Below are 13,727 nucleotides of genomic sequence, written 5' to 3'. Positions count from 1 at the left end.
ATGCATACTTACCCCAATCTAATGGCCACGGCTGCTGTTTTGCTATATTCAGTGTTGCAGTCCTGGCTGTGCTTTCACATTACAAACCCATAGACATCTATTTATTAGGGGCATGCCTCTAATATCTATGGTGGAGCATGTCACCTATTGCTATGATGCAGTTCTCTGGCTTTGGGGGCCACAATTTCACTTTACACTAATATTGGGCCTACAAGACTCTTGACTTCCAGCTCCATTGGAGGAACTTAGCAGTGGAAGCAACAAATGTGGTCTTACAGGAAGAAACTTTGAGGGTAGGCATGACAAGCGTGGTGCTGTGTCCAACCAGTCCAAGGAGTAGATGGCAGCGGAGTGTGGCACATAGTCTCCAGGATTCCTCGCACTACTGTGAAGCCATATAGTGCAGTAGAAGCGGATGGGTAACGTAAGCATTTCTTTACCTTCTTTTACCTTACCTTTATCTTGCTGATAAAACAGGGTGTGAAGTAACTTATAGCAAATCCAAAGAGTGTATAAGTACACAGTACATACGGCGCTCCTAGGAGAAGTGCAGAGCCACTTGGTCCATTGGAATTTTCATCTGTATCCGTAGACCATCAACAGGGCAGAGGAAGGGGTGAGGCAACTTAATGGATGGATGAAAGAGTAATGGATAGATGGCTGACCAGGAGAAGAGACTGAGACTGGAACCTCTGCAGATCCCGCAGAAGATCTGGATAGGATCACCTCAATGTAGAAGAAAATGAACAGCACAGTGCTGAGGTCAGTATCAAATTAAAAAATCACTGTAATAAAATAAGCAGCACACTTACATTAAAGTTAGCATAAGACAGCACCTGAGACCAAGTAGCTGTGATCCATGTGACACTTTAGGCACCACTGAGCAAACAGAGACCGAGGATGACAAGGAGCCAACTATCTCAAGGTATGGATATTAGCAGCTGCATTCTCAGCTGCACACGAGGATGACAGCTGTCAAAATGCTTGTTGGATGTCCGGAAAGGGGTGTGCATGGCGCATTTCCAGGGACTTCATCCTCTTTCTCAAATGCTTTTTCACAGCTGCTTGGCCTCAGGTGTTCCCTATCCATGCTTTTTCATGCTAACTTCAATATAAGTGTGCCACTTGTTTTAATAAAGTTATTTTGTATTTGATACTGACCTCAGCGCCCTGCTGTTCGTTTTCTTCTACTTTGAAGTAACTTATGTCTTAGGCTGGCCATACACAGAGCAAATTTCTTTCCTGCAACCACGGGTTGCAGAAAATAAATTTGCTTGATTCCCCCATCAATACAGACAGTGTTGATACGGGAATCCTTCCTGCCGGGCATATTGTTTTCTCCAGGTGGGAGGGCGGGGAAGTCGGGAGAAGATAGTGATTCTTGTTAGCGGCTATAGTAGCCGCTAGAGATAACAGTAAAACCTGGCATGCAGTTGTACCCAAGTTTATCGATTGATCAACTTGGTACATTCAGTCTGCCCATACACGGTTCGAATCTCGGCCAGAACCAGCCTAGATTCCAACCATGTATGGCCTGTCTTCGTCTGCAGTGATTTAGGAAACCTAAAGAACCCTTTAAACAAGCCAGTCAGTTTATATCAATCTGTTTCTAGATATCCTTAAAATATTATACAATATGATGGTTAATATGAATACTTCTAGCTTTAGTCATGAATGTAAATAAACTGTTAAAATTTGATGTCTTTAGCAAAACTGTGATATATCCTCTGATATACCATTTTAGATACCCTCATAAAGCTTTCTTGCTATATAAAGATATAATCTTGTTTTGCAAAGGTGGTGGGGCCCACTTTTGCATTACAGCAAACTTGTCAGCATTTTAGATGTATTAGGATGGTTGGATGATATGTTATTTTTTTCAGTTACCAGTACATAGTATACTTCTTTGGCATGTATATAGTTCAGTGAGAGTAAGTGGGATTGGTTTGTAAGTAATAAGTATCCTGTTCTTTTTATAGGGATCTAAAACTGGACAATATACTGCTGGACGCAGAAGGCCATTGCAAATTGGCTGACTTTGGGATGTGCAAGGAGGGAATTCTAAATGGTGTCACTACAACAACATTCTGTGGTACCCCCGACTACATTGCTCCTGAGGTAGGTCATTTGCCACCCCTTGGATGATGGATTTAGTATTCTGTAGCCTTTGACCTCCATGCACACTTGACGTTTTGCTAACTCTCCTAGATCCTTTCCTCCTGGCAGCAGTTTTGGCAGAAAACAACGCTTGACTCGTATAAGCTCACTAACCGCGTTTAGGCATTAAATGCTCTTGGGTGTTCATTGAATTGGCCAGAATGATTTATTCTGGCCATTGAAATGAATTAATGTTCAATCGCTTACAGGCGTTTAAGTGCATCAAATGTTTTTTTTTATGCCAAAACTCTGTTGCTCCTGGACACATTGGCTATGGCTTTTTTTTTTTTTTTTCTACCTCAAAATGCCTATGTGTGCATGGGCACATAGGCTAACAGGCAGAAGCATTACAACGCAGGAAAAAAAAAAAGCCAACACCCCTAGGAGCAGCAGAGAAAATGTCCAGCGTGCACAAACCCTTTCTGTGCTATCGCTGTTTTAATATGTTCTTGCAAGAGTTGGAAACTTGGCAAACTAGGGGTGGAGTTTCCACCTTTCTGCCTCTAGCTCTTCCTGGAAGAGTTTGGGGTACAATGTAAATCCTGTGAGAAAGAGGTAACCGGGATGGAGAATCATCCTGGGTTCATTTTGTTGTCATGTTTTGCCGTATGGCTTCCTCAGGGACAAGTGTGCTTTTATGGCTACTATTTGAATGAACTGTGTTGCCTGTGGGTGGAGATGCATTCATGTATTTATTTTCATAGTCTTTGATATGCATAGTGATTGTATTTTTTGACATATTATATGCACTTTTTGTAATTGGCTTTTGTCCATATAGTAGCCATAAATCCACAATTGACCCTGAGGAAGCCATACAGTGAAACATGTAGGACTAAAGATGTGGTAACAACTATAGGAGCTACGAAAACATGCCTTGAATGATCACAAAGCTGTCCATGTTTTGTACAAATTGTATTTATATGTGTTTTTGTGACTTTAATAAACTGCGTTTTTATTGAAACTACGAATTGCAAAGTCCCATCCCCTCTATTTTGTACCTTCTATGTTTTATGGGACTGTTGGTGCTGTAATAAAGCATTACATTGATTCTGGGGTTGACCACTTACCACAAACAGACCTAATATTCTGCTAGCTTTACTTGCTGCAGTTTGGCATTGCATGCCATTGCTGAGCCTTTCATCTACTAGCATCCCATATACAATACTCGCCTTCGGCCTGGGGCTGCCCTTTGCAATACCTTTTTTTTCACCTTTGTTTCTTTTAGGGATATGGTGAAGATCTTGAATCTTTGACCATTGGATTATAACACCACTCTCACAAATAGGATACTAGTCCCAAAGCACAGCCTAGGAGTGAACCATGCTGGTGGTCAGACTTCCATTTGCTAGATGCAGCTCAGTTTTTTACCTAGTGTCACTAAGTAAGGAATGAAGCTCCCTGCTGGGAATCTTAGTTCCCTTTTCTTTTTGCATGGAATCTTTTTGGGTTCCCAAAGACCGTAACGTTATTTCCTCCATGTTAAAAAGGAGAGAGGTTAATCTAAATCTTTGTATTCCCTCCAGCTCCGACATAAAGGTCATGCAGATCCTTGCTACCACAAGATGTCCTCCGTCTCCTGGGCTGAATGACACCTAGCCTCTTTAACCCAAAATACATGCTTTGAATGCAGGGCATAATGGCCCCGCCCCCCTCCCATTGGCACAGCGCCCTTCATTTGTAGTGCATTGATGTGACATGGGGGAAACACAAGCCTAAAGCTTAATTTTAACATTTTTTTGTATTTTATTATTTGATCTCTTCATCACAGTTCAAAAACAGTTTAGTATTTATAAATGTAATATCCATTTGTTTCAGATGTCAACTAGTGGCAGGAATATCGCTTCTCCTTACACTGCAGTATTTATAGGTTAGTTCTGCAGTATTCCACAGTAATTGGCCATGTTGTGAGTACTATTGAGGAAGAAAACATTTCTTTGAAGCAGTGGAGAAATAATCAAGAAGCAACAGGAGAGATTTAGGAAGCAGAGATCCACAGAAGCAGGGATATAATTGTCTGCAGGTCCTCAGGTACAGCTTCCTCTCCAGCAAATAGAACAGTGAGCAGCATAGTAGCAACATCCACAAATCTGGTGAGACTGATTAGAGGCAGCAGTTCCTTTTTGAGAATCTTACACTTCAGATATACAGCTATGAAGTTCAAGGTACAGGAAGTGCACTACTATTTTTCAGAAATTCAAGGCAAAAGCTTTTTCAGGGTGCTGCTTAGGCACAACTAACATTTTTAGATGTTTCAGGTCCAGAGTAAAGGGACATTCTACCTAAAACTGATATTTAACATTTTGGTAGATGGTGAAACCTTAAATCACCTGACAATTTCTGATCTCTCTCTAGCACTTTGTTGATGAGAGAGAGCAGTGATATCCAAACTGCAGTTCGGAGGCCCGGATGCGTCCCTTTGCTTGCTTTTATCCTCCCCTTGGGCACTATTCCATCCACTGACACCAACAACTGGGCATGTGTCATCCAACTGACACCAAAGAAGGTGCACAATTCCTCCCAATGACACCATGACACCAACAATCGGACACAGTTCCTCCCAATGACATCATGACACCAACAATCGGACACAGTTCCTCCCAATGACACCACCAATGGGACACAGTTCCTCCCAATGTCACCATCAATGGGGCAAAATTCCTCCCAATGACGCTAACAATTAGGCGCTTTTCCTACCACTGACACCAATGATGGGGCGTTGTTTACTCCCACTGTCACCAGACTGTTTCCTACTCAAACTGGCCTCAGTCTGCACCCCCCACAGTCTGAAGGAGAGTATATTGGCCCTTTGTTTAAAAAGTTTAGAGACCCCTGAAACAGAGTATGAATAAGTCAAAGCGTACATATATATGTGCATTTCTTCCACAATCTGACAAACACCCAGATCAGTTGGTCTGTGTAGTAAATTGAGGGAAGGGATTTAAGTATGTCCATGAGGTTACCAATGTTTAAGAGCTTATATGCCTGTTCTTGTGGTGATCGTGTGTATGAAATATAGACTAGTGTCTGCATGTGCAGAAGTCAAAATGTGGAAAATAAGCGAAAGCTGGGCTTTGGTGAAGGAAAGCAGTGTGTGGTGAGTGGGGAAAGATACAGGGGTAGTGGGGGAAGGGTATGGGTAGCTTCTTTGCCACCATTGCTATGTTTGAACTGGAAAAGCCTGGATTTAGGGAATTATATTTGGACATAGAATTCTAATTATGAGTTCTGGAGTACAGTCCAAGCTAACCAGACCTGAGTGTATGAATGCCATTTATTGTTGTCCTGGGCTGAAGGGAGTTCTATATGAGAGACATAGTCTAGATTGGTGACCCATTTTGAAAGCATTACTTGGGCGGCGTTACCGCAATTACATCCTGTCTGGACCGCCCCATCCTGCGGGGGTGGACACTGAAAAATGAAGTCAGCTGACCAGCTTCATTTTGAACGTGACTCCAGGTAGACGGGACTAGCAAAGGAAGTGGATGTCGCCGCCTCCATCGGTGAGATTGACACCTCGCGAGCCCCGTCGCCTGGTATGGATTTAAAGGGGAACCCCTACACCGAAAAACGCAGTGGGGATCCCCCCAAAGTCCATAGCAGACCCTTATCCGAGCACGCAGTCAGAAAGGGGGTGGGGACGAGCGAGCGCCCCCCCCCCTCCTGAACCGTACCAGGCCGTGTGCCCTCAACATGGGGGGTGCTTTGAGGAAGGGGGGCCCTGCGGCCCCCCCACCCCAAAGCACCTTGTCCCCATGTTGATGAGGACAAGGGCCTCTTCCCGACAACCCTGGCCGTTGCTTGTCAGGGTCTGTGGACGGGGGGCACATCAGAATCCAGGAGCCCCCTTTAATAAGCGGGGCCCCCAGATTCCGGCCCCCCTACCCTGTGTGAATGAGTATGGGGTACTATGTACCCCTACCCATTCACCTGGGGAAAAAAGGGCTAATAAAAAAACACAACACAGGTTTTTAAAGTACTTTATTAGACAGCTTCGGGGTCTTCTTCCTACTTCGGGGGTCTTCTCGCCGGGCTCATCCGCTATCTTCTGCTCTTTTACCGCTAGCTCTTTTACTAGCGGAGGAGTCCAGAAGAAGACCCTCGGAGTCGGAAGAAGACCCTGGAGCTGTCTAATAAAGTACTTTAAAAACCTGTGTTGTGTTTTTTTATTAACACTTTTTTTCCCCAGGTGAATGGGTAGGGGTACATTGTACCCCATACTCATTCACATAGGGTAGGGGACCGGAATCTGGGGGCCCCCTTATTAAAGGGGGCTTCTAGATTCTGATAAGCCTCCCGCCTGCAGACCCCGACAACCAATGGTCAGGGTTGTTGGGAAGAGCCCTTGTTCTCATCAACACGGGGACAAGGTGTTTTGGGGTGGGGGGGGCCGCAGGGCCCCCATCCCCAAAACACCCCCCCATGTTGAGGGCACGCGGGCTGGTACGGTTCAGGAGGGGGGGCGCTCGCTCGTCCCCACCCCCTTTCCTGACCGGCCGCGCTGCGTGCTCAGATAAGGGCCTGCTATGGACTTTGGGGGACCCCCATGCCATTTTTTCAGCGTAGGGGTTCCCCTTTAAATCCATACCAGGTGACGGGGCTCGCGACGTGTCAATCTCGCCGATGGAGGTGGCGACATTCACTTCCTTCGCTAATCCCATTTATAAAATATTTAAAAAGAAGTCAGTTACTTTGCTGAGTAACTAATTACTTTTCCAATGTAGAAACTGAGTTTTTGGGAGAAGTAATTTGTAACTTAATTACTTTTTTAAAGTAAGATGACCAACACTGGTGCCAGTGGCATGGAATCCCAGTATGCACAGTAGCGAGGAAATGTCAGAAGGTATCCTCTTTAGGTTGTTTAATGAACCCTGATAATGTAGCCAGTAGGACAATGTGTGGGAAATTAGGTACAGTGGAACTCAGTCTTGGTGTTTCAGGATTGTGTCCCAAATCATACAACACTTTTAAATTGGGTTGGCAGGCATTGAGTGACAATCAAAGTAAAAATATTGATACATTGAGTATTCATTTTTCCTAGCATTCCAAAATGTATTTTTATCCATATTTAAATAGAAGGGATACATTCAGTTTCAATTGAATTTCTCTTTGTCATTCCAGATATTACAGGAATTGGAATATGGGCCCTCTGTTGATTGGTGGGCGCTAGGTGTCCTGATGTATGAGATGATGGCAGGTCAACCTCCTTTCGAAGCTGATAATGAAGATGACCTCTTTGAATCCATCCTTCATGATGACGTTCTATACCCAGTTTGGTTGAGTAAAGAAGCCGTCAGCATTTTGAAATCTGTAAGTTTTCCTCAAATTTGCTGTGTTTTTTTTTTCTTGTAATTCTTTTCATGCTTCCCAAAAACTGAGATTGACTAATACCGAAAAGTCACCCACCGGGAGTTCAAGCTCAGTTCATGGTGGCACTGCTAAGATAATGGGGCCTGGGATGAATTACATTGCTTGTGGGAAAGGAACATAATGTTTGTCTTCTGTGCAGTTGTGTGCTGGATAAACCTGAGCATTGGGGAATTGTTTTATACAGAAAAATCCAACAAAGCTCATCTCTGTTATCTTCCTGACAGTTTACACTTCAATGTGCCTGCCAGTCTGCGGGACACAATAAAAGAGTGATTCATACCCTCATTGTCCTGAATCCTTCCTACTGCTGGTAGGGCACCGTGTCAGATGTGCTGCACTTATTACAGTTCCTGCTACAAACATCTTGTGTAATGTATATTTTGGGTTATAATACAAAATATGTTACTGCAGTATGTCCACAGACAGTGACCAACTTGTACTGTACAGAAGTTTTGCAGTGCCAGACTCCTTTGGCACAATGCTTGACATCCCTGAAAATAACTAAAGTCCTTCTATACCTCCTATAGCATGTTTGTTGATCCTGGTCACTTCCTGCAGCATGTCTGCTGTGCCTGACACAGATAGTTCACAGTCCCTGACCACATTTACACCTTGTCCACAGTCCCTGAGTGCTTCCGGTAGTCTATTCACAGTCCCTGAGTTCCTCCCTCAACCTGGCCGCAGTCCCAGAGTGTCTCCCCGCAGACTGGCCGCAGTCCCCGAGTGTCTCCCCGCAGACTGGCCGCAGTCCCCGAGTGTCTCCCGCAGACTGGCCGCAGTCCCCGAGTGTCTCCCGCAGACTGGCCGCAGTCCCCGAGTGTCTCCCGCAGACTGGCCGCAGCCCCCGAGTGTCTCCCGCAGACTGGCCGCAGTCCCCGAGTGTCTCCCGCAGACTGGCCGCAGTCCCCGAGTGTCTCCCGCAGACTGGCCGCAGTCCCCGAGTGTCTCCCGCAGACTGGCCGCAGTCCCCGAGTGTCTCCCGCAGACTGGCCGCAGTCCCCGAGTGTCTCCCGCAGACTGGCCGCAGTCCCCGAGTGTCTCCCGCAGACTGGCCGCAGTCCCCGAGTGTCTCCCGCAGACTGGCCGCAGCCCCCGAGTGTCTCCCGCAGGCTGGCCGCAGTCCCCGAGTGTCTCCCGCAGACTGGCCGCAGTCCCCGAGTGTCTCCCGCAGACTGGCCGCAGTCCCCGAGTGTCTCCCGCAGACTGGCCGCAGTCCCCGAGTGTCTCCCGCAGACTGGCCGCAGTCCCCGAGTGTCTCCCGCAGACTGGCCGCAGTCCCCGAGTGTCTCCCGCAGACTGGCCGCAGTCCCCGAGTGTCTCCCGCAGACTGGCCGCAGTCCCCGAGTGTCTCCCGCAGGCTGGCCGCAGTCCCCGAGTGTCTCCCGCAGGCTGGCCGCAGTCCCCGAGTGTCTCCCGCAGGCTGGCCGCAGTCCCCGAGTGTCTCCCGCAGGCTGGCCGCAGTCCCCGAGTGTCTCCCGCAGACTGGCCGCAGTCCCCGAGTGTCTCCCGCAGACTGGCCGCAGTCCCCGAGTGTCTCCCGCAGACTGGCCGCAGTCCCCGAGTGTCTCCCGCAGACTGGCCGCAGTCCCCGAGTGTCTCCCGCAGACTGGCCGCAGTCCCCGAGTGTCTCCCACAGACTGGCCGCAGTCCCCGTGTGTCTCCCACAACCTGGCCTAATTCTTATTAGGATCCGTGTTCAACATTTAGTAACTGGAGCTGAATGATACTTCAGCTAAAAAAAAAACATCAACAAAGCTTGCCAAAAGCTCTGCAAATGTTTTTTTTTTTTTTAAAGCTCTGCTGTTCACACTTCTATTCAAGCTGAAGCCCGTGTGAAACAGGCTTTAGTGAGAGCATCCTGAAGCCAGGCCACAGTCCCTGAGTGTGTCCTGTACCCTGATCAGTCCTTGATCTCCTCCCACAGCCTGTCCACAACATCCAGTCTGCTTGATGCAGTTTTTGCTCAACCTCTGACCATCTGTAGTATGTCTGCTGCTGTTTGGAACATGGGAGCTTTTGTAAGAAAAAAAAAAAAGACATGAACATCAAGAACACTTTGTAAAATAAAAAAAGTTTATAAAGATGCTTCTTGAATTTATTTTTCAGGCTTTAGTGATGTCCAGTGTTGCACATGAATCCCCCATTATCTATTAAATGGCCAGTCGACAATACTAATCCTTCAAAACATTATTAAAAATAAAGAAAGAGGGGAGAGGTACTTGGATGTTCCAATCTAAAAAAGTTACAGGACTCGGAGCATGTGCCCCAGTTTCTGCATTTACTAAATGCTGGGCTCCCGGGAGTCTATGGGGATGTAGACACTTGAGGATGGAATGCAAGACTTGGAAACCTTTGTAGAATGAGCATTACAAATCTGGCCCCATGGGTGTCAGTAAAATGTACATACCACGATCACCTCCTTCCATCTTCTTCCATCTCCATTTGATAGATCAATATAGATTTGCCCTTCACTTGCCACTACCAGCTCCTTATCCTCCAGTGATCTGAGTTCATCATATTACTAGATTCTTGGACTAGTAAATAATTGCATGTAACGGAAACATAAAGAACAGATTGTAAGTCGTAACCTTTTTTTGGTTCTCATGGCTTTTAAAGATAATGGGGTTATAGCTAGGAGGATGCATATTTGTTTGTAAACCACATTAAAATAGTAAAGAGCGGTTGTTTTGTCTTTTATATTGAATTGGAAAAGTCATAAATCTATCCAGTAATGTTTTATCAGAGAGGAAGAATAACAACTTCCACTAAACAATTTCAGCTGATGAAAACCTTGAATGTGGGTCAAAACTTTCCCTGGAGTGATCGTTTCGTGGCTTAAATTGGTTAATGTAATCACATCGGGCCTGACTCTAATTATGACATTTCTTGAGTCGTCATTTTGCTACCCTGATGATTGTTCTGGTGTTTTTTTCTTTTGGGGGCAACAAGCAGACACCCCCCCCCCCACCCCGTCAGTCACGGTGGCGAAAACCCCCCCAGAGGACAGTCAGGAAATCGAAGTGTAAATTAGTGCAAGCTGTCTCAATGCCACTTACCCCATCTCGGGCGGGCAGTGCGCCCAGAGGATTTCTTCCTCCTCCAGTGGTGTGTGGCTTCTGCCACACATCCTCCCTCCTCCTGCTTCTAGGCATCCAATGCTATCACCTGACCTCTCAACCAATCGGGTATCAGACCCACGCTTCCTGATTGGCGGAGAGGCAATTTAGTGTAAGAAAAGCAAATATTACTTTGCTTTTCTAACACACCAGCGCGGGCTCCAAGCGCAATCCTCTACGTCAAAGTCCGCCCCTATTTTGAAGCCTATTAGAGCCTATGTGCTACAAAAAAAAACTCCCCGGTCGCTGTAATTCATGCACCCGACATCCTCAGAGGCCTGACGCATGAATAAGGGGTGGCGACGGCCGTGCAATGCATGAATCTATCCATTACTCATATAGGGGTTGGCATGGATAAAGGGGGCAGTGCCCGTGCTCCCCTAATGGACGGGCCACCCCTGGTTCAGATATACATATAACACAGGAGGGTAGACTGACTAAAGACAATTAGGCTGTTTACTTTGCAAGGGATTTTTCCCCAGAACTCAGTTAATGTGGTGAAATTTCACTTTGCAAAGAACACCCAATCATGTGCACGTTAAATTAAACAGTATTTTTGCTTGCACATGATTGGATGATGGAAGTCAGCAGAGCTTCATCTCATTCACTAAGCTCTGCAGAAAATTCACATGCAAAGTGCATCTTCCATTACAAAGTGACCAGTCTGTTTGCCCTTAGTAAATTAACACAGTTGCGTTCACTTCTTGCAACCTTGAGTGTTAATTTATTGAGGTAGATCTACTAAAGGCAAATAGGCTGTTCACTTTGCAAGGCAAGGGGCCAGGAGAGCAGAAGAGGGACCCAAGAAGAGGAGGATCTAGGATGCTCTGTGCAAAACCACTACACAGAGGAGGTAAGTATAACATGTTTGTTATTTAAAAAACAAAACAGCCTTTACAATCACTTTAAAGTGGATGTAAATCCTCACATATACCCAGTGAAGTGAACAGCCTCAGATGATACACAGAGATGAAACCAATCTCACTACATACATTTTACAGTGTTATATATTCTTTAGAAAGTGCACATTGTGTAATAAATTTTCTCTTCCTGTTCCAGCAGGGGGTGGGAAGTCTTGCCATACACTGTGAGACTGCTGATTGGGGGAAAGGCACACCCACCCCTTCCACATAGGCGGAGACTTGCAGAGCTGTGCTGTGAATTGACCAGCTGTCTGCTAATCTATTTATAACACCTACCCTGACACAAATTTCAGGTTGGTTTCATCTCCTGTGTCGGAGAACTTGTCAGATGTTATCAGGCTGATAACAGAAGAACGGAGCAGGAGAAAGCTATGGGACTTAGGGCTTTGGAGGGAGATAAAACACTGCAGCTATATGTGCCCAGCTCAAATTTCATGAATTGTGTTTACATCCACTTTAAACTCAGGGGAAACCTTCCTTGCAGCCTATTTGCCTTTAGTAATTCAACCCTAATAACATCTAAATAATACCATGCAGAGTGTCTGTGCAGTTCTCGAGATCAACTAGGAACTATGGGATTTGTATTGTACATGGAGCTTTGCACGTGACCGCAACTGATGTGCACTGCTCATTCCGAACAAACAGAAGTGGGGGGGGAGATGATTGGGAGCTCACTGAGGACATTACAAGGGGGCAATAATGTTGGAATACAGAAATGTTTGTGCAACAACTACTATACATCAGTATTAGTAATATATTCCTCAACCAGTAGATGGCAGTGTTTACAAGTTTGTAGCTACATATATGGTATACATTGTCTTTTCTCTATGGATGTAAATCCTCACATATACCCAGTGAAGTGAACAGTCTCAGATGATACGTAGAGATGAAACAAATTTCCCTGCATGTTTTACATGTATATCTGCTGTCTTGAGATTTCTACACTCAAAGCGCAGTTCATGTTAGTGTAGCGGCCATAACCCATTGCAGGGCGGCCTTAACTTAATGGGCTTACCGGTTACCTTCTCTCGGCCTGCTCTTCCGCGTCTAGGGGTTCCCAGGGTTGATACCCAACGACTTGTACACTGACACAGATGAAGTCCTTTCAAAAATGTTTATTTTTCAGTAGAACTTTTACAAACACAGTCTCTTAGGGAACAGAGGGCACGGGTGAAGAACTCAGGCACCTTGAACTGCAGGTTTAGCAAAGTCTCTATTTCCACCCAGAGAGTAGCCACTCGCAGCTGGGCACTTTAAGGCTGAACAGATCTCTAGCCAGAGATCATGGCAGTCAGCACATTGACTCAAAACTTGAACAATCAACTGAAGGTATACAGGAACCTTTTTCCAACCGTACCTGGAATGTTTCCCGCTTCCTTTATGGTACTGGAAAATTGTGAATTCGTCAATGTCCTTCCCAACTCAGTAACCAGGCACTTCTCAGGATGCCACTTGCTGGCCCTCCTCTGAAGAGTCCTCCCCCAGTCACTTCCATGAGCTGTGGTGTCCCTCCAAGCCAAGAGCACACCCAGACACTTTGAATCCTCCCTCAGTTACTGCGCCTTGGACCAGCAGGTTCTGAGACTCGGGAACAGACGGATCCCTACCCCAGACCAGACAGGTCCATCAGGGGCCACTAGCAGGAACATCTTGCGGGATGTCGAACACCCCGTGACCGGGACCCCTCACGGGGCTACCCCGATCCTGGAACCAGAACAGACCACATGGGTCTCACGAACAACTCCGGAACCCCGAACACGTGACCCACACCTGTTTAAGTACCCCCTCCCAGACTCCCCAGTGGGCCCCGGCACTCCCGCTGATTGTCTCAGAGACCGATACCCAAACATCCAACCAGACTTGGTTCTGGCCTGTCATGCGCACCTCATCGTTCACATGACCAGGCAGAACTTTTAAACATAGCCTGGCCAGATTGGTGTTAGGCCTACCTACAATAATTAACCCTCAGAACCTTTATTGTCCTGAGGCCAAAAACTAAATTTACAATGCTGGTGCTCTGGAGAATTTAAAACAAATTGCGGTGGAAACCTCTTAAAACCACTATATACGTGATGTTAAAATGCGTGAAAAAAGAAAAGAGGATGTATGTCTGTTGATTTACACCTCAAAAATGCACATATGTATTGGAAAAGTAGTGGATCAA

At 46.0% G+C, this 13,727-nt stretch overlaps 1 protein-coding gene across 2 annotated transcripts in view; it reads left to right on the top strand.

Moving 5' to 3' along the window:
• The window catches only part of PRKCE (protein kinase C epsilon), a 569,674-nt gene that overhangs the window by 501,935 nt on the left and 54,012 nt on the right, over positions 1–13,727 (top strand). For both annotated transcript variants that reach the window (XM_077485651.1, XM_077485652.1), the window contains exons 12-13: positions 1,980–2,118; positions 7,276–7,464. In XM_077485651.1, the coding sequence (XP_077341777.1) occupies positions 1,980–2,118; positions 7,276–7,464 (328 nt within the window). The remainder of the gene's footprint in view (positions 1–1,979; positions 2,119–7,275; positions 7,465–13,727) is intronic.

Source organism: Lithobates pipiens, unplaced genomic scaffold, assembly GCF_037356315.1.
Source record: "Lithobates pipiens isolate NorthernLeopardFrog02 unplaced genomic scaffold, aLitPip1_a1.2 Scaffold_18, whole genome shotgun sequence".
Classification (NCBI taxonomy): domain Eukaryota; kingdom Metazoa; phylum Chordata; class Amphibia; order Anura; family Ranidae; genus Lithobates; species Lithobates pipiens.
This window is presented reverse-complemented; position numbering and strand designations above follow the sequence as displayed.